Source organism: Centroberyx gerrardi, chromosome 9 (genome assembly GCF_048128805.1).
Source record: "Centroberyx gerrardi isolate f3 chromosome 9, fCenGer3.hap1.cur.20231027, whole genome shotgun sequence".
In the NCBI taxonomy this organism is placed as follows: Eukaryota; Metazoa; Chordata; class Actinopteri; order Beryciformes; family Berycidae; genus Centroberyx; species Centroberyx gerrardi.
In genome coordinates, this window is record NC_136005.1 from 14,378,664 (window position 1) to 14,397,072 (window position 18,409).

The window sequence follows — 18,409 nt, forward strand, 5'->3', positions numbered from 1 at the left end:
TCGAGAGGCATGACCACCAAGCCCGCAGGCTGTAACACCGAGGCTCAGGTATAGGAGCATCTCATGTTCAGTGCCGCATCAACGAGCAGCAGCACCACCCGACCACCGGGTCCCCCTCTCGGCGCCCCGGTGTCCGCCGGTCCCCCGCGTCTTGTGACATGACAGCTCGGGGCAGAAAGAAGAGGATCAAAGGTTACGGGCCGGCAACACACAGACACGTGGATTCAAACAGAGGCGCGGGCAGGAGCCATCAGCTGGAAGGGCTGGATCCTCTAGGAGCCCGGTCTAGGGAAGAGGGCAGCAGTGGCACACAGGGACGGACAGGCTGCACTGTTTGAGTTCAGAGGATTTCCCAACTATAGGCTATCAGAAATTAATGTGATACTTTATTCATCCCCTCTTGGGCATTTCTCTTCTGGCTTGCACCCCTGCAGGGAGGTCAGAGCACCGGGTCAGAGACAGAACAGCGCCCCTGGAGCTGCTGGGGATTCACTGTTTTGCTCGTTGAACATTTCAGCAGGGCGGATGCTTGCCGGCACGGGGGCTTGAACCCGGATTCACCGGTCCAGGTCTCTCTGGAGCCTTCCACCCCCCCTGAAAGCTAAATCCCACTGACTGGTTGAATCTTTATTGTGACTGAGCGGATTAGGGCCTACCCCGCGGTAGCACACACCTTTGCCTTAGGTCCATCTGATGCACGGCCTCATAGTGTTGATATTAGTTCAGTCCAAGTCAGCAGTGTTGTTCCCCAGCAGGCCCGTCAGGCTCACTTGGCTGCTCCTGACCGTCACCTTTACCTGCACAGCCATGGGCTGCATTCAGAGCATAGCCTGCAAGTCACGCATCAAACGAGAAAACATTGTGGTGTACGACCTGTCCGCCACCATAGACCACTGCCCGACAATCATTGAGGAGAACTCGCCCATAGTGCTTCGGTACAAGACGCCCTACTTCAAAGCGTCAGCGCGGATCGTGATGCCCCCCGTTCCCCGTAACGAGACATGGGTGGTGGGCTGGATCCAGGCGTGCACCCAGATGGAATTTTACAACACCTATGGAGACGTTGGCATGTGAGTTAACACCCCTGTCACCTCTGTCCTCATTACACCCCAGTGACGTCCCTTTCACATACGGAAAAGCAGTGTGTGTGTCTGTGTATGCTATATGTGTGTGTGCGCGTGTATGCAGGTTGCATTCATGCACACGATGTGTTCATGTTTGTGCATAGCAGCGTGTTGCATCGCAGAGCATTTGTGCACCCAGCAGGTTAACTATGCTGTCAGCCTCCTTCATTCAAACGCCCACCGACAGATTCTGTTCCTGTGACTTTGGCACCTAAATAGAAAGGCTGCTATTAGAGGAGCTAAACAACAGTTGCTGCTCTCACACTCAAATTGTGCCCACGGAGACATGCACCCCCCCCACCCCCCCACCCCAAACACACACACACACATACACCCAGAGTGTCTGGAGGCAAAGGCATATGTGAGGGGGTGTTTAATCCTGCTGGGTTTAGGGTTGGGGGGGTGAGGGGGGGGGGTGTAGGGGGTGAGAGGACATGGCTTGGGGTGGGGTGTCGGAATGGTCATAACAAAACACAAGGAACAGATGGAAGGGGGCCACTAGATGACAAAAACTGTCTGGCATACAAAGAGATGATGATAATCCACTGACATGCTGAACCACCATGTAACATTCATACTGTATGCTCACTGCAAGCCTGGAGTGTCTGGAGGAGGATTTCTGAAATGTTCCCTCTCATCATCTCCTTTTTCTCGTATATCTTCCCGGTAAACACAAACAGCCCAGCTACATCTGTGCCACATTCCAGCTACTACTGTACTAATGTTTCCCTTCACAGTAAAGCCATCTTAAGGTACACAGGAATCCCTCTGTTTCCAGTCCTTTACTTTCTGTACCCTTCCAGGTCCAGCTGGGAGCTTCCTGAGCTGCGTGAAGGCCTGGTGAGGGCCATCAGCGACTCGGACGGCGTCAGCTACCCCTGGTACGGAAACACAACTGAGACTGTCACCATCGTAGGCCCCACCTCCAAGCCATCGCGCTTCATCGTCAGCATGAACGACAATTTTTACCCTAGCGTCACCTGGGCTGTGCCGGTCAGCGAATCCAACACACCTTTACTGACTAGCATCAAAAGGGACCAGAGCTTCACCACCTGGCTGGTGGCGCTCAACACCACGTCCCGGGAAAAGATCCTGCTCCACACCATCAAGTGGAGGATGAGGGTGGACATCGCAGTGGATCCGTCCATGCCGCTGGGCTCCAGAGCCAGACTGATAGGCCGGGTTCACCAGGACCAGCCGCGAGTGTTGACTCGCATGGAGCCCATCCCTCCTAACGCCATGGGGAGGCCCAACGCCAACGACGCCCAGGTTCTGATGTGGAGGCCCAGGAGAGGCCCCGCTCTTGTCGTCATACCGCCCAAGTAGAGGGTTCACAGTACAGGGTCGGGACAGTATAGGGTTGGCCCGCTTCGACAGAGAAACAGCTAAAAAGACAAACAAGCAGTAGATAGTTAAAAAGACAAATACAGACAAGCAGACACAGATGTATAGGCAGGCTGAGACTTGTACGAACTGTTGATGGCACAAGTTCAGAATCGCAGTCTTTCGTGTGACGCTGGGGTTAAATCTTGAGGGGGACACCTGCCTTAATTCCCCACCGCTGCCTTTGACTATCCAGAAAGGACACTGGTCTCTACTTCTGGTGCTGTGGAGCTACTGGGTGTGCAGGCCTTTATTCCAGCCCGGCACAGCTGAGTGACGCGTTGGTTTCTGGGATGTAATGCAAACCTGTAGCGACTCCGGCCCAGAAGGAAACGATCAAGCCTAAATACAGACCCTATTTAAAAAGGTTCTTCAGCCTTAATGACGATACTACTGGCCTGCTCTGTACTGTACAGTAAAGTGCTGTGTGAGTGTGTACCCGTACAAGACTAAAGGTATTAGTGTGTGTGTGATACAGGTCCAAGGAGGATGGCACTGCTGTGTGGTTATGCATTATGGACAGAGAGAACTGTAATATTAACTGTAATGTTATTTGATTATATGCTTTCAGAGATGATGTGAGTGTGGGTGCGCAGGCATGTGTGTGTGTTTGCGGGTGTGTGTTTTCCAGGCCCATCAGGGCCTATAATGGAGCCCCAGGGTAGGGTCCAGGCTTGCTGCTCTGTCACACCATACTGCCTCACACAGACACCAGGGGCCTCATTTGTGAAAATGTTCCAGATTCCATTGACGGGTCATTTTAAAAAATAATTAAAAAAAAAAGAAAATACGATTTTTAACATGCACGTATCCTTGGTGTAGGTGGAAATACGTTTTTTGCTTTTGACATGTCACAGAAAATATAGAAATCACAGCTTGGATTTGGTCATAAGCACACCATTTGTGCATCATTCATAAATGAAGCCCTACAGCTGGCTTTTTTTTAATCACAAATGATCAGTTCACCCAAGATACAGACCTTCTTCCTCCCTGCCTTTTGAAAGCCAGTGATGCCTGGATTGATGACAGCCTTCTAGAAAAAAACAAGATTTCCCCTTTCCCATCTAATCTTATTTGTAGGCGAGGAAGCAAGGTTACATTTTATGAGAAATGAAATGGGTCTGCCCTCGACGGCTGTGAGAGGAGGACGAACAGAGCTACGATATGTATCTGTATCAAGTCAGTATATGTAGTCTAAGAACAGAAAATATTGTAGTGAAAGTGAACTGCATTCACTATAAAAGATCTAGAAATGGGTACAGTATTTTGGTTTAGACAGAAATAGTCACTTGTGCCATTATGATATTTTATAAAATGTGCTTTTATGAAGTTTGATGACTTTTGAAATGAAAACCGGAGTGCAGCTTACAGAATGTCTCACATTCTCACAATCAAGTTGAATCGGAGTGAAAAAATGTTAGCTTATCATTTTTGCGGCAGGTCTGTATACTGTATTTGTAAAGTACACAGCACACAGTGGGCCAGTGAAATGGCCTACGCTGAAATACTGAGCTGCTCACATCAGGACGGTCCAGATGAGACAGAGAGGGAAGAGGCCGAGGATGTAACCATGCTACCTTTCCATGCTGCTCATTACCTTGGTGCAAACCGTACAAGCCTTCACACACACACATACGCACCTCATCTACAACTATACCAGAGCCATGATCACCGGAAGGACTGTTTGCCTGTATATTGTAAGCCCTGCTACACACTCTCCTCATGGCGGTGTGGACACAGGGCGTTTTAACAACATGCCTATCGTAGCCATGACACAGCAGCAGTTTGTGAGGCAAAACGCAGCCGATGGCCAACGGCGACAATCAGGGGTAACATCTAGTCCGGAACCTTGAATAGGTTTATCCAGAGGAGAAACTGTCAAAAGAAGGTGATCTTTATTAGTCAGTGATTTGATACAGGAAAATTGAATGTCGAAGGCTTTAGTGAAAAAGGGGGAAACCCTTCCTTGACACGTTGCCCATATCACAATGGAGGAAGTGTTTGCGGAAATACATTTGTATTTGGCCAAGAGGTCACACAGTCTACCTTCTACATATCGTCTGTGTGTCAGGGCCTCAAGTGTCTCTTACAGTAACAGATGTGCCTGAGGACTTGAGGGTAGAGTGGTACACAGTCCTTGATGATAAACTTGACTCGTTAATTCTTACTTGTTCTACTGATTAACTGGAATTTCATGCAGTGACTGATTTAAAATGACTGGGGGACTGGAGCCAATATTATATATGAAGGGAGATGGAACATTGGGGTGTTACAATCCTTTCTCTCAGACTGTCTGGCCTTTGCATGCAGTGTTTTTAACTCATTAAAACAAATGTCAAACGTTCGACTGTGTGAACTTATTTATGTTGATTAGCTTGCAATGCAAATGAGCATTCTGCATAGGATAACTATACATTTCTGCAAGGTAGTTTCTTTACTGTCAAAGACTCTCAATTGCCTGTAAGAGAGTTTAGAGTCAGATTTCTGGAATAAATTCAGATGGGAATAATGACAGTCAAACAAGATGGATTCATAAACCTAATACTGTGCTACAATCTAGCCGGGTATGAAGTGTGAATGTGTTGTCTATGTGTGAAAGAGATCAGGGAGGAGATGAGCAACGATCCCACCACAATAAAACACACAGCAAGGCTGAAGGAAACATTTTTCCTTTATAAGAGATCACAATTGGTACAATAATAAAGTTATTAACTATACCCGCTTTACCCAAAAAACATACTGATGAAGTGGTTCTAGAAGAAAAAACAGTGGAGTGGAACCGTACAGTCAGGGTTTGGAAGATTACTTTCTAAATAATGCCTTACAGGTTTCTGATGTAATTAGTATAATCGATTCACACTCCCAACTCAGTAACTTAGGTGAACTGCTTTCAATTACGTTTTGATTACTTTAACTCTGAATCTACAGAATATAAATAAAATAGACAATTTATTGAAATTTATGGATTATAATTTAAATGGTGCCATTATTTACACCCATAATTAACATTATTTCATGTTTTATAAAAATGATCTTTGTAACATAATCAAAATGTCATTTTCTCTTCAAAAATCTTTAAACAAATAATCACCTTTTTAAGTAGTTGATCTGTAAACTGTTACAGGTTTTTAATTGTATATTTGAAGCGTCAGATTTTTGTATTCCTGTAACATGTAATTTATACAGTCAGATTACTGTAACACTGTTACATTTTACTCCCCAATCCCTGCTTAAATCAGTGGGCCAGACACAGATACACCAGAGCCATGTAGTGAAATAGTTCTGTCACCGAGATATATGTGTTATCAAAGAGTTCCACATGTCCCAGTATGTATATATGTTGCCTGGTAACAAAAACAGTTTCCCAAAATAACTACGCAAAATGCAACCTGAGAGCCATAATTTAGAATACAATACTACTTATGGTCGCTATGGTTGCTATAGCCTACAAGTAAAGATCTCACAGAGTGAAAGGCTCTTGTAGGCCAAAGTGGGACAAGCCAAGGCTCAGTGACAGAACCTTTAATCCTATGACTCCGAGGTGAACAAGCCAACTATTTGGGCTGTGCTCACAATATCTAAGAATGTGCCCTTTTGGCAGCTCCTGCCTGCCTATCTGTCTGCATCTTTTATTCGTTTATTGTATAGGTATGATTGATGTGGCAGTAATGGAGACTGGCAGTCGAACAGGTTCTTAGTCTATACAATCAGTCAGTCCTGCTGAGAATATTCCCCCCAAATCTGGAGGTGTGGCAGCCAGGTTTATCTGTACAGTGGTAACAACGGAAAAAAACCCATCCTGTTTGGCCACAGTTTCCAGTTCGCCTTGGTTACCCTTCCCAGCTGAGGCACTTTTGGTATCTGAGACCCAACACAGCACTGTGCTTGCTGTAATTCTTCACTCCTTCTTGCCGTTTCTTCTCCTGCTTCTCTCTTCTCTTCCTCTGCCTCTCCTCCTGTTTGTGATCGTAATACTATGCTCCTCTTCTTCTCCAGCCCTTGGTTCTCCTCTCCCGTCTACCTCTCGATCCTCTTACAGGACGTCCCAGCGCTCCTGTGGTGGTGGTGAGCGTCCTACGCCCTGCTGGGGTTGGGGGAGGGCTTGCCTTCATAGCCGTACAGGAAAGTGGCCGCAATGACCAAAAGGGCCCCCAGGAAGAACACGCTGCAGACGAGACCAAACAAAACTGTCAGCTAGAGAACTTCTGAGAGAGAGAGAGAGAAAGAGAGAGAGAGAGAGAGAGAGAGAGAGAGAGAGAGAGAGAGACAGGCAGAGGAAGAGGGAGAGGGAGAGGGAGAAACAGACTGACAGACAGATATACTGAGATACTGAGAGATACAGGGACAGGAGAAGTGTGTTAGTGTGTGTTAACTGTGTACGTCCTGTAAGTGGAGATGAAGAAGTGACTGTGTGTGTGTGTGTGTGTCTTTTTGTGAGTCTGTGCACGTGTGTGAGCCTCTACCCAGTGGGGTCAAAGTCCTGGAGCCAGAAGTAGGATATGAGAGTTGACAGGATGATGGAGAGCGATGTGGCGAAGCCCTTGAGGATGTTGTCTGCATACTTGATGACCGCTGCTATGACCAGACCACCCAGCGCCTACAGAAACAACAAACACATGGACACAGATGGACAAAGGCATGACCTGTATGGGCCGGCAGGGGAATCTGATCCACGGAATAAATAGCCTATTACCCCAGAGGTTTGACAATATACAATTTTCGTTCCAATCTAAACAGAGAGCTTATGGTGTGGCAGCTCGATACCTGCAGCGCCACGACGGTCCAGGTGATCGTGTTGTATCCCTGGAACATCCCAGACTGCTTCACTCTCTCCCCATCGTACGCCAGCATCCCGATGAGGCCAAACACCAGGCCAAACAGCCCTGGACACACACACACACACACCACACACAAACACACACACACACACACACACACACACACAGATCAAAAGGAGAGTAAAGCATAAGATCTGACTCTTAAGATCTAACCAAAGATTTCACGCTGAAGTCTGATCAAAAGATCTGACTTGGAACAAACTGTCAGCGGTGCATGTACAGTATCCTGCAGTCACTGCATAATATTATCAGTGGAGTGTATTCTCTGTCAGTCAATTAATTCCATCAACTCAGCAAAAAATAGAAATTCAAACTACAGAAACACATCCTCTGTTCAGTACTAAATATCTTACCACTGCTTTGCTTTTTCCCACTTTTTTTTATTCCAGATTTACTTAATTGGTTTTAGGACCTGCTTTTACCAAAAAGTGTGTTTTAAATACATTGCATCATTGTTTTTATTCGCTACAGAGTTATCTAGGCATTGGCTCAAACATTTGATGCAGGGGGGAAAAAAAAAAAAGCTCCTAGCTCACACCAGGAAGTGAATCGCAGGAGAATTAACACATGCCTCACACGTTCCGAGGTAAAAATAAACTAGACAGGAACATTCATCTTAGCAGAAACAGATCTGAGGTAAAAAGCCCAGCTGGCTCCCTGCGCAGGGAGAAGGGACTGTACGCAAGAGCTCGCTTCAAAAACATAGTAGTGGTGCCTTACTCTGCCTAATCTGTTTTGAACAACAATAATATCTCACAGCATTATTCCTGTGTTGATGGAAGCGCCTGTAATCAAGGAGCTGTCATCAAAGGGTTTTGGAGGATTTTGTATTCCTGTCTTCAAATACTTTATCGTTATTATTCAGCGGATTGAATTACAAGTAGAAAGGCAGACAGACGAGAGACAGCCTGATTGATTGACTGAACAGCTGATTGACGGATAGAGACCTAGCTGGATGTTGCGGACCCAGACGCTCTGCTTGCTCTCCTTGAGGATCTTCTCAAAGTAAACCCCGGCAAAGCCACTGGAGCAGCAGGCCACCAGAACCGCCGTCACACCGACAAACTGGGAGCCGGCAGACTGGGCCTCCTTCTCTGGGGCCGTGGCAGACTCAGAGGGCCACTGGATGTACAAGGGAAAGACATAGACACAGAAAATTTAGATAATTAACTTTTTTAGATAGCGCTTAACCAGCAGCAGAGTACTTGAGAAGGTTAAGAAACACATTGAAAAGGACAGTGGTAAAAAGATAAAGCATCAGGAACGACACAAGATTAAAAAGGCACACATAAAACCAAAACGTTACATAAAAGCAAGTCTATAAAAAGTGTGTTTTATGAGGTGATTTTCAATGATACTGAATTAGCTAGGCTTCAGAAGAGGGGGAAAAGACTATACCATCGCACAGTATTATGATCATAAACAAGAGGAGAGGCTTCGAGGCAGAGAGAGGAGGATTGGGAAGAGAAGCGAGAAGCAGGAAAAGAAACAAGAAAAAGGAGCGGAGAATTACAGGCAGGGCGTTCCACAGTCTTGGGGCCAAGATGGTAAAAGCACCATCATCTTTAGTATTGAGGTTAGAGAATTAAGGTACTGGTACTGTAAAGCTGTCAGTACGACAATATGAGGACATGCAAATCTGGATGAAACTTAAAGATATCCAGTGACACTATTGTCTTCTACTTCTTCTACTTCCACTTTTGACTTGGTATATGCCCTCTCGACCATTAAGATCCGCGGATGGAGTCCTGCTGGTTACTCCCAGGTCACAGTTTGTGACAAAGGGTGATCGGGCTTTTGCTATTAGAGCCCCCAGTCTATGGAACTCTCCGCCTACCAAACTCAGACACACTAACTCTCTAGCTTCTTTTAAATCTCTTCTTAAAACTTTTCTTTTTGTAAAAGCCTTTGGAAATGTTGTTTCTATTTTATACTGTTTTTACTGCTTCTATTTATTTGATCTTATTCATTTTATTGTCCTTACTTCCTCGGTGCTCAAGCCCTTTGGCCTTATTCTCATTTTATCTGCCTTGTCCTTGTCTAAAGCACTTTGTAACATTGTTAAGAAAAGTGCTATATAAATAAAGTTTATTATTATTATTATTATTATTATAGTCTATTTGGCACTAGCTGAGGCAGCAAAGCCCATCACTGACATTGGTGTATCAAGTGTTTTGGTGTGTATGCCATGAGCAGACGGGAGAGGCAACATCCGTACATGCAAGAGAAGTATTTAGCATGCCTTTGTGCTGCTTTTGCTGGATTGTCTACGACGGCTGGCGACAAACTTGAACTTTCTGCCTCTGAATCTAACCAGCCAGCTATCTGACATTCAAACAAAGGGGTCATCACAATTTTGCCAAGCTGTAAAAATGTATGAGTGTTCATATATACAGAGTGCTGTGCTAAGCAGGAAAACGAAAGGTAACAATGCAAAGGGAAAGAGAAACTCTGAAATGGTTCTACAAAGTAAGAAATGTATTCAGCTTGCAGGTTGGGTAACAATACACACTGTTTCTTTGGACGAAAATAAAAATATCTGAACAAATAGAGTCATTCCTTGGTAAAGCTGATTTGGATATGTTTAAAGATTTGCCGCACTAGACTAGATGACAGAGCTGTTTGACTGCCATCTCTGCACCTTCTCCTTTATTCCTATTCAAATTCTGCACAGGGAGAACAAACTGTACCAGCCTTGAGTGAAAATTAACAGTCACAATAACACAATACAGGCCAGAAAATGTGTTGAAGGTGGTTACCGATGGTTGAGAAGGACACACCACTCTGTTGGAGCAGTGACAACAAAAGGGAAGATTGTAATGTCACGTCTGCCTCCTTGATTTATCCCCACTTTAAAGTTTAATTTGAACAACCTACCACCGCTTCTATAATTTTCATCTTGACCAGGCAAGCACATGAAACTGTAACACTGACGAATCCACAGGAGCATTAGTATTAGTATGCGTGTATGGCAGCCTTCTGTTCTCTCTTGAGAAAAAAGATCTAAGCGATCGCCTCAGGACAGTAATATGCCCAATGTGTGAACTCTCTCCCAACTCATGTCACAATGTACCTGTCCTTGAGAAATCCTATCCTCGGTCTAAAGGCGTCAGCACATACGCACATTGCTCCTCTCATTTCTCTTTCAATTGTACAGTATGTTCATTCTTTGCTTTGTTGAGACTAGCTCACCTTTCAGCGGAAGCTATTGCCTGTTGAAACTGCTGCTCTCCTCTGCAGGTCATTGATTACATCATCGAGACTGTTCAAGTGTGTGCCTTTTGTTTAACTGCAACACAGTATTATGAGAAACACCATATCGATCCACCTTGTTAGCTCTTGTTTGTTTGTAGCATGCTAGCTGACACTGTTTGCTAATAGCATGGTTGCTATGGCTGCTTATTGGTAGCATATTTGATGGGATATTGATCTGTTGTTATGTCAACTTGTTAGCTTTTGCTTGCAGCATGCTATCTGACAGAGTGTTTGGTTGTAGCATGGTTGCTGGTATATTGATTCTTTAGAAGGTTGATATGTTAGCTTGTTAGCTTTAGGTTGTATGTAGCATGCTAGCTGACATACTGTTTGCTAGTAGCATGGTTGCTCTGGATGAAAAGAAAGGATATCAGCTGGGGGTCATAACATATTTTATGACTAAGACATGTGAAATATGCAAACATATAAATATCTATCTTATTAATTAAGACAGGATTGAATGACCGGGCTGTTTCAAGTCAGCAGTGTCAGCCGTCCCATTGGCTTGTTGTTGAAATCAAATAGTGAGTTTAGAAATGATCAAGTAGGGACCTGATAATGTCCTGGGCTGGAATCCGGCCCAGGACATTACCGCATGTCACCCACCTCTTTTTCTCCCAGTCTTTCCTGTCTCTCCCTACTTTCAACTGTCAAATAAAGGCAAGAATTCCCACAAAAATAATCTTATAAAAAAAGAAAAAAAACTGTTGGGAACTAGTGTTAAACCTAAGCCTGGGTGCAGAGCAGTGTACCTGACTTTAGCTGTAGTTTTGTGTCAAGAGTTGGTGTTGAGAAATGACTGTTGAGCCTCCTGTCGTGTCGTGGGCCTAATTCAACAAAACATCTGTGTTGGGAGGAAACCACTTGATAACCCCGGTGACATACCAGCACTCAGACACCCATTTACATTAGGTAGCTGGTGAATGATGCTGCCTGTCTGATGGGCCTGTGGATTTATGATGGTTGAGCCTGATGCCCTCTACAGTCACCATTTGTGGGCTAGTACATCATTCTTTTGACATCTGAATTGGGCTTGTGTATGAACGCTCACCTTGGATTATGGCACAAAGGATTATAACATCAAATTGTGTGTACTGGCAATTTACTGGCATTTAAGGAGGAGAAGACGATCCTTTTGTCAACACTCCTCCAACATGGCAGCAAATCCCTCACAGCCATCGATAGCCACTGTCCATTCAACATACTGGGACAGGAGTGTATTTACATTTCTGCATGCAAATGACATAGGAAGGAAACATAATGGTGTACTGGACCTGTACTAGAGCCACTCCAGTCATGAGAATGAGCAGGGAGAGCCACTGGTAGACGCCCAGCCTGCGGCCCAGCATGGACACTGAGAACAGAGCCGTGGTCAAAATCTTCAGCTGGTACGTCACCTGATGGAGACGGAGTGAGAGAAAAGTAAGGACTCTATGAATAAGGCCATGCAGTTTCTTAATGCCCTGGAAAGGCACAATAGCTCTACTGTAACTACCATGTGCCTGTTGCACTGAGTCATGCCGTGAGTCATGCAGACGGCCACAATCTCTCTTTCTATGGCGCAGCCTGACCTGCCCTCCTCTGTACCTGGTAGGTGGCAGCATCCAAGTTGGACAGCGCTACGTAGAGCAGGTTATTCTGCAGCGTGTAGATCCCCGAGGGAATCGCCAGCTTCAGTGTTTCTATGGGTTTGTGGGCTATTTCCTGGCGGAGGACGCTGTTCAGAGCGCGCACACTGTAACCTGAGGGAAAGTGGGGTGGAAGTTAAGACTTTAAATGTATAATTAAATTGGAATTATGATTGAACCTGTCAGCTTTGGCAGGACTCATTGTCGTAAGACGGGCATTAGTTATAAAATTTGTATTACCTCTTAACCAAGTAGGAGTCATTTTTCTGAGGTTAATCACCAGCTATTAAAATGAGTTAGTGTTGTGCAACGTTCCAGTCTGACAATTTGTCTTCAACACATCCAAATATGGCTGGGCAGTATTCAATATTATTGTCTACTGTCTTCAAATATAATCATATCTTGATGAAATAATGATATTGAGTTGTTATACACAATTCTGTTGTCTAAATTAAACATAAAAAGCAAAATCTTTCACAAAATTAGGTCTGAAACAAAGTAAAGAATATTATTTGAAAATGAGAGTTTTAGTGTACTTTATATTACCATGTAGTTCAATGCAATGAACATCTATTTGATCATTTAACATGTCATTTTGCAAATGTTAGCAGATATTGTTATATTGAAAATAGTACTGAAATGATTAGCCGATTAATTGATTTGTTGATCGACAGAAAATGCTAATTGATTAATCGTTTTAGTCATTTAACATGTAAAAACACTAAATATTTGCTGGTTGCAGCTTTACAAATGCTAAGATTTTCTGGCTTTTCTCCAGTTCATATCATTATAAAATGAATGGCTGCTGGTCAGACTAAGTAAGCAATTTGTTTTATCAGTTTGGACTCTGGTAACTTGTGATTATTTTAGGATTATTGTGATATTCCTGTTATCCATAGTGTTGAGTGCACAGTCCACTCACTGTGCTCCTTGAAGACCAGCAGCACGCAGGTCAGGATCTTCATGACCTCGGCCACCACCACCGCCGAGGAGGCCAGGTAGCGCGGCCCGTCGGCCTGCAGCGTGCGGGAGTAGCGCATGGTGAGCACCAGGGAGGTGGTCTGGAAGACCAGCACGCCCAGGGACAGGTACTTCAGCCGGGATGAAGCCATGAGCACCGGTCGGTAGGAGGCTGGTCACGGCACAGTGGACGGGGACGGAAAAGGGGGACATGATGACAAGGCAGACACTCAGTGAATGTAGTTAGAAATGTAATTACTGCAAGAAGGCTACACATAGACATACAGGACAGGAACTAGACTTGCTGAACCACAGTAAAAGAGGAAAGACTGATTAAGACAGGAAGAAGTCACTGACAGAGGATGGTCTCACCTTTCCTTCACTGATGCCTTCAACGACACCCCGCTGAAAGCAACTTCAGACACGTAGAGAGGTTACTTTGCATTAAACAGGATCCCTGTAGTCCCTCGCTAGTTTTCAGTGTGGGCTTAACTCAACTCAGCCAGGTACTGGGAGCTCAAACCAGCTGTCAAAACAGCAGCAGTTCAAGTCCTCGCGTCCATTGACCCACACTGGATATCTAACGTCCGCTGATACCTACACATCATCTTTGACAGTTAATTTATCCGTGCAGAATCTGGCACGATGAACTGCCATTACGGCTGAACTACCTGTCGGGGGATGTCAGTACAGACAGGTGAGAGAGTGAATTATCGAGAAATGTTGCAGAGCCAGAAAAGCTCGAAGGACTTCCGTGTACAGGTTTCTTCCTCGCGTGCTCCACAATGCTTCCTGGTCCACCTGCTGCCACCTGCTGGGCTGGCACGGCACGGCACAGCACTGAACTACTATTATTTCTAATATCCTGTATTCTGCCCTGCAACGGCAGTAGTGAAAATGAGAAAATGGCTTCAAAGTTTCTCTCCTTTCCAAAAGTATTGACGGTAAAGCAGATGACTGTATGTAATTTGCATATATGGGTATAATTTTTGTTGATATGAAACACTAAACACTAGCCATGTAAAAAATACATAAGTAGTTACTGCTGTTTGCCTTTGTAGGGCAGTATAGTGCAGTCTACATTAGAACTTAATGTGATTAAAACAAATTATTAGGCTATTTGTTTAGGCATCTTTGGGTAAAACATGCCAGATTCATCCATCAAACCTCCACTCATCTCTCTGTCTCGTATTATTATTTTTTTTTAATTTTAACTGAATCCAATCAATATTTGACACACATATTTGAACTTCTTGAGATAAACAAAGTTGATTTTAAGAAAGAGAGGTAAATGAACTTCAAGGATCTAACAAGATCTGAGCTTTATTTCAGTAAGCACATTTGGTTGATCATTTGGTTTATTTCCATCAGACAGCTTTTGTTCTTTATTATTATTAGAAGTATCTTCTATCTTATACAAACATGAGGGCAACTACTTCATACAACATGTATATTATAGGCTATTTATGGTTAACAGAAAGGAAAAGTACAATGAAAATACAAAAATGTTTTATATACAGCACATAAAAATGGCCTTGAATATGTACGGGAAATGGCATGCTCCATAGGCTCTTACTAAAAAAGTTACATGCTGACTGACAACCCAATGACCACGTATTTTTCAAACTGCAGGGACATCAGAATTTCATCTTACTAGGAAAAGGCTCTTAAGTGCCAAATAATGGGAATATTGAACATGAACAATTTGGTTTATTCACAGACACTTACAGTAGTAATGGCAACCAAAACAATATTTCTTGGTATAGGATGTGTTTAACTTTTAGTCTTTCACTACAATGTAACAGTAATCCAAACAAAGACAACAACCGACACAAATTTGGAAATGATTTACATTTTTGGCTGACAAATAAATTTGGTCTTAGAGACACTAATGTTCCTTTTTAAAGTTGCAAAAGTGAAAAAGTGAATGATTGTCTGTGTGTTACAGAGCAGTCACAAGGCTCTGCTCAACATCAACTCTTGAGAAGCATAAGGAAGACAAAAAATACTCTTATTACAACAGTACAAATTACCTTACACATCTCGAGACTTGGTTTATGAATCATGTGACAATTAAAGGTGCACAGATACACTGATTGTAGTTAAGCAAAAAGTGATTATATGATATTGGAAGAGGAAACGTATAGAAACAGCCATTTCAAATCATGTAATAGGTGTGAACAGTATTCATATACTATAGAAGAGTAACAGCCGTTTTAGAAGATACACGTCATAGCCAAATCAAGCTCAGTAATGATGGGGGTAGAACTTTCTGTCCATCTATGTACATTTCAACATACTCGCCCCATAAAACAACAACAGTAACAATACTAATATGTGACAATACTAATGCGTGTTTTTGCATAAAGTTTCTCAAGCCCCCTCTCGTTTAATCCCTCACCGTCACATGAAGTCCACTCATCCACAGCGTTACCCTAAAACCCTCTGCGGTGGGAGACCATAAGAGAGACGTGACACGATTGCATCCATACAGACTTTAATTTGGTTTTCAAATAAACTCTCGTATTCAATCTTCTACCAGTAATTGTCTTCAATAAATGGGTAACATACTGTGGATTCTCTGTATTTATAGCATGCTTGCACACATACTGCACATTGTGAACTGTGTGTGTGTACAGACAAGTTTTGAGGGTAAACACTACTAACTATCTATTGTAATCAATGCATTAAAAATACATTAACTTGAGGAGGAGATATTTACACCACAAGCTTAGAACCACATAGTGACAAGATGCATTTGTGTGTGTATTTGTATGTCTTTCTAATTATGCAACAGCCATTTATGAAATTCCCCCTTTAGCCATATTAAAAACTAGAAAAATAATGCATGAATAAAAAACAATAAGACAACAACTCGGCAGTTTTGCTTTGAGAATAAAAGCGTAACATTGATTGAATGTGACCCATCATATAAAAAAAAGTAGAGTTAATGTTTCCAATGGGGAGTTAGTATTGGCAGGCTTATCACATTAAAAATGTTGAAGGATAGCATATAGCATGTTAAAAAATTAAAATGTCCTCAATGTCCTCACAAAAAAACAAAACAAACAAAAATAAGGCTCAGCTCCGTACCACTAGTGAGAATGAGCAGAGCAGAATATCCAAGGTAAGGAATACCCTCTCAATGTCCGTCTCAACAGTCCGTTTTCCTCCTGCGATACCAACCACCATCTGGTTGGCTTTTCCTCGATGATCCCTCCATAAAACAGTTTTGTGTTGGGTGCCACAGACCCAAAAGAAAATCCTGACTTCTCAGAACAGGGGACTCTTGGCTCCAATCAAAGGGACTACAAGGGAAAACGCTTTTGTGACAGACAGCTAACACCACACCTTTTGGTATTCAAAACTTTTGATTTCTAGCTGACAATACTCAATGACGTTTTACTATACACAGTATTCTTAAGTGCAAAGAGGAAAAGAAAACACAAAAGGGGAGGTGATTGATTACTATAATGAGGAAGAAATAAGAGAGTTAATAAAAAGAGAGAGAAAGACAGGCATAGTTTGAGTTAAGTGTCGTAGTTTTAACTACACAGAGTGACAACCCCAAAGTCAGGTTCTTTTATGTTTTCCTCTGACCGGCCTATGCAAACACCTGCATGTTTCCACGCTGAGGCTGCTGGGAGGCCTGCTGCGTCTGTTGCGACTGAGGCTGCAGCTGCACCTGCTCTGGAATGTGTGTGTGGCGTGACGAGGGCAGTGCATGGTGGGGGTTCCCCAGGGGGGTGGGGCTGGTGGTGACATCAGACCAGTCTGAGTTGGAGTGCGGCGAAGAGGACGACCAAGGGTCAGGGGATTCTGGCGAGGGGGTGAGGTACGGGTGCTCGCTGGGTGGGTGGGCAGGGTGGCCGGGGGTGGTGCCCTCTGAGCCGGCGGTGGTGTAACTGTGCTGGGAGGGGGGTGTGGGGTACTTATCCACAGGGCTCTGCATAGCCTGATAGGGGGGCAGCTGCCGCGACTGGCTATCTGCTATCCCGTGGCCTCCGTGGCCGAGGGTGTGGGGGTGCTGGAGGGTGTGGGAGAGCCCGTGCCCCATGCCCATCTGGTCAGGCATCTGGTACATCATGCTCTGGGTGCAGTGGAGGTGACCTGGCCCCTGCTGGGAGTGTCCCTGGTTCTGGTTCTGCCCCTGGGACGGCTGGACCTGCACCTGCCCAGGCTGCGGCTGCTTCAGCATGGCCTGGCCTCCTCCCGGTCCCGGGGCCATCATCTGGAAGGTGACAATGGGAGGCAGCTGCTCCCGGCTCATGGTGACATTCATGGGGGTGAGCATTGGGCCCTGGCCGTGGTGTTGGCCCATGCCAGGGTGGGACGCCCCCATCTGGTGTGGCACAAGGCCGAACATGTGGCTGCCATAGCCGTGCTTGGCCATGCCCACCCAGCTCTGCTGCTGGCCCAGCATGTGGCTGACTGGGGGCAGCAGCGGTCTGGAGCTGGGGCTGGCCAGGAGGGGAGGGGAGTTGGCCGTGTTGGAGACGCCACCGGAGGCGTCGCCTGTGTACGAGTGTGGTGATTCCAGGGAGTCAACGGGTGACATGGTGACAGAGCTCTCCGACAGCCCTCCTGCTGCCTTGGCACCATTAGCGTTTCCTCCTCCTCCACCTCCTCCACTTCCTCCTCCCACTCCAGCACCCACACCTGGCCCCTCTCCTCCAGCAGGCTTCTTCCTCCGCTTGGCCTTCATGTCCTTCAGCTCCTTAGCTCCCCCACCAACACCTCCCACCTTTGTGCCACCTCCACCCCTCCTGCTCTTCTTGCCCTGGGGCCCGGGCCGCATGCCGATGAAGCCTGCTCCGTTGGCCCCACAGACAAGGGAGGAGTGCCCTCCATTTCCACCCATGTGATTGGGCCCATTGTGGGGGCTGTGGACCAGGTTGTACTGGTCCAGTAGGCGGACTATGTCATGGTGCATACGTTCTTGGGCGGTGTCACGGGGCAGCCGATCCAGATGATCAGTGATGTCGCGGTTGGAGTAGTGGTCAAGAAGAACCTGAGCCGCCTCGAAGCTGCCTTCTCTGGCAGCAAGAAACAATGGGGTTTCCTCCTGGAGTGAACACAGCCAAAGATAAATATGTTACTCTCTGTGATATATATATATTTTCTTAGGAAATATGTAAAATCAAAATATCACCCATTAACATATAAGAAAACTTACATTTTTCATCCGTTACAGTCATAGTCAACAAACCAAAGTAAAGAA

The 18,409-nt window shown here is 45.0% G+C and overlaps 3 protein-coding genes across 3 annotated transcripts in view; 1 reads left to right on the forward strand and 2 right to left on the reverse strand.

Moving 5' to 3' along the window:
- Nucleotides 1–693: 693 nt before the first annotated feature.
- On the forward strand, nt 694–2,450 carry fam78bb (family with sequence similarity 78 member Bb). Its single transcript, XM_071921967.2, has 2 exons — nt 694–1,070; nt 1,928–2,450. The coding sequence occupies exons 1-2, from the start codon at nt 694–696 to the stop codon at nt 2,448–2,450; spliced, it is 900 nt and encodes a 299-aa protein (XP_071778068.1).
- A 2,710-nt stretch (nt 2,451–5,160) lies between these two features.
- Nucleotides 5,161–13,952, reverse strand: slc35a3a (solute carrier family 35 member A3a). Its single transcript, XM_071921941.2, has 8 exons — nt 13,561–13,952; nt 13,151–13,360; nt 12,188–12,342; nt 11,875–11,997; nt 8,293–8,467; nt 7,272–7,390; nt 6,971–7,104; nt 5,161–6,672 (listed from the first exon to the last, which is right to left on the reverse strand). Exons 2-8 carry the CDS (start codon nt 13,338–13,340, stop codon nt 6,582–6,584), a joined length of 987 nt encoding a protein of 328 aa, XP_071778042.1. The 5' UTR covers nt 13,341–13,360; nt 13,561–13,952; the 3' UTR covers nt 5,161–6,581.
- Nucleotides 13,953–14,495: 543 nt separating this feature from the next.
- notch2 (notch receptor 2) overlaps nt 14,496–18,409 on the reverse strand; it is a 42,153-nt gene continuing 38,239 nt past the window's right edge. The window contains exon 35 of the mRNA XM_071921920.2: nt 14,496–18,253. Within this exon, the coding sequence (XP_071778021.1) occupies nt 16,793–18,253 (1,461 nt within the window). The 3' untranslated portion in view covers nt 14,496–16,792. The remainder of the gene's footprint in view (nt 18,254–18,409) is intronic.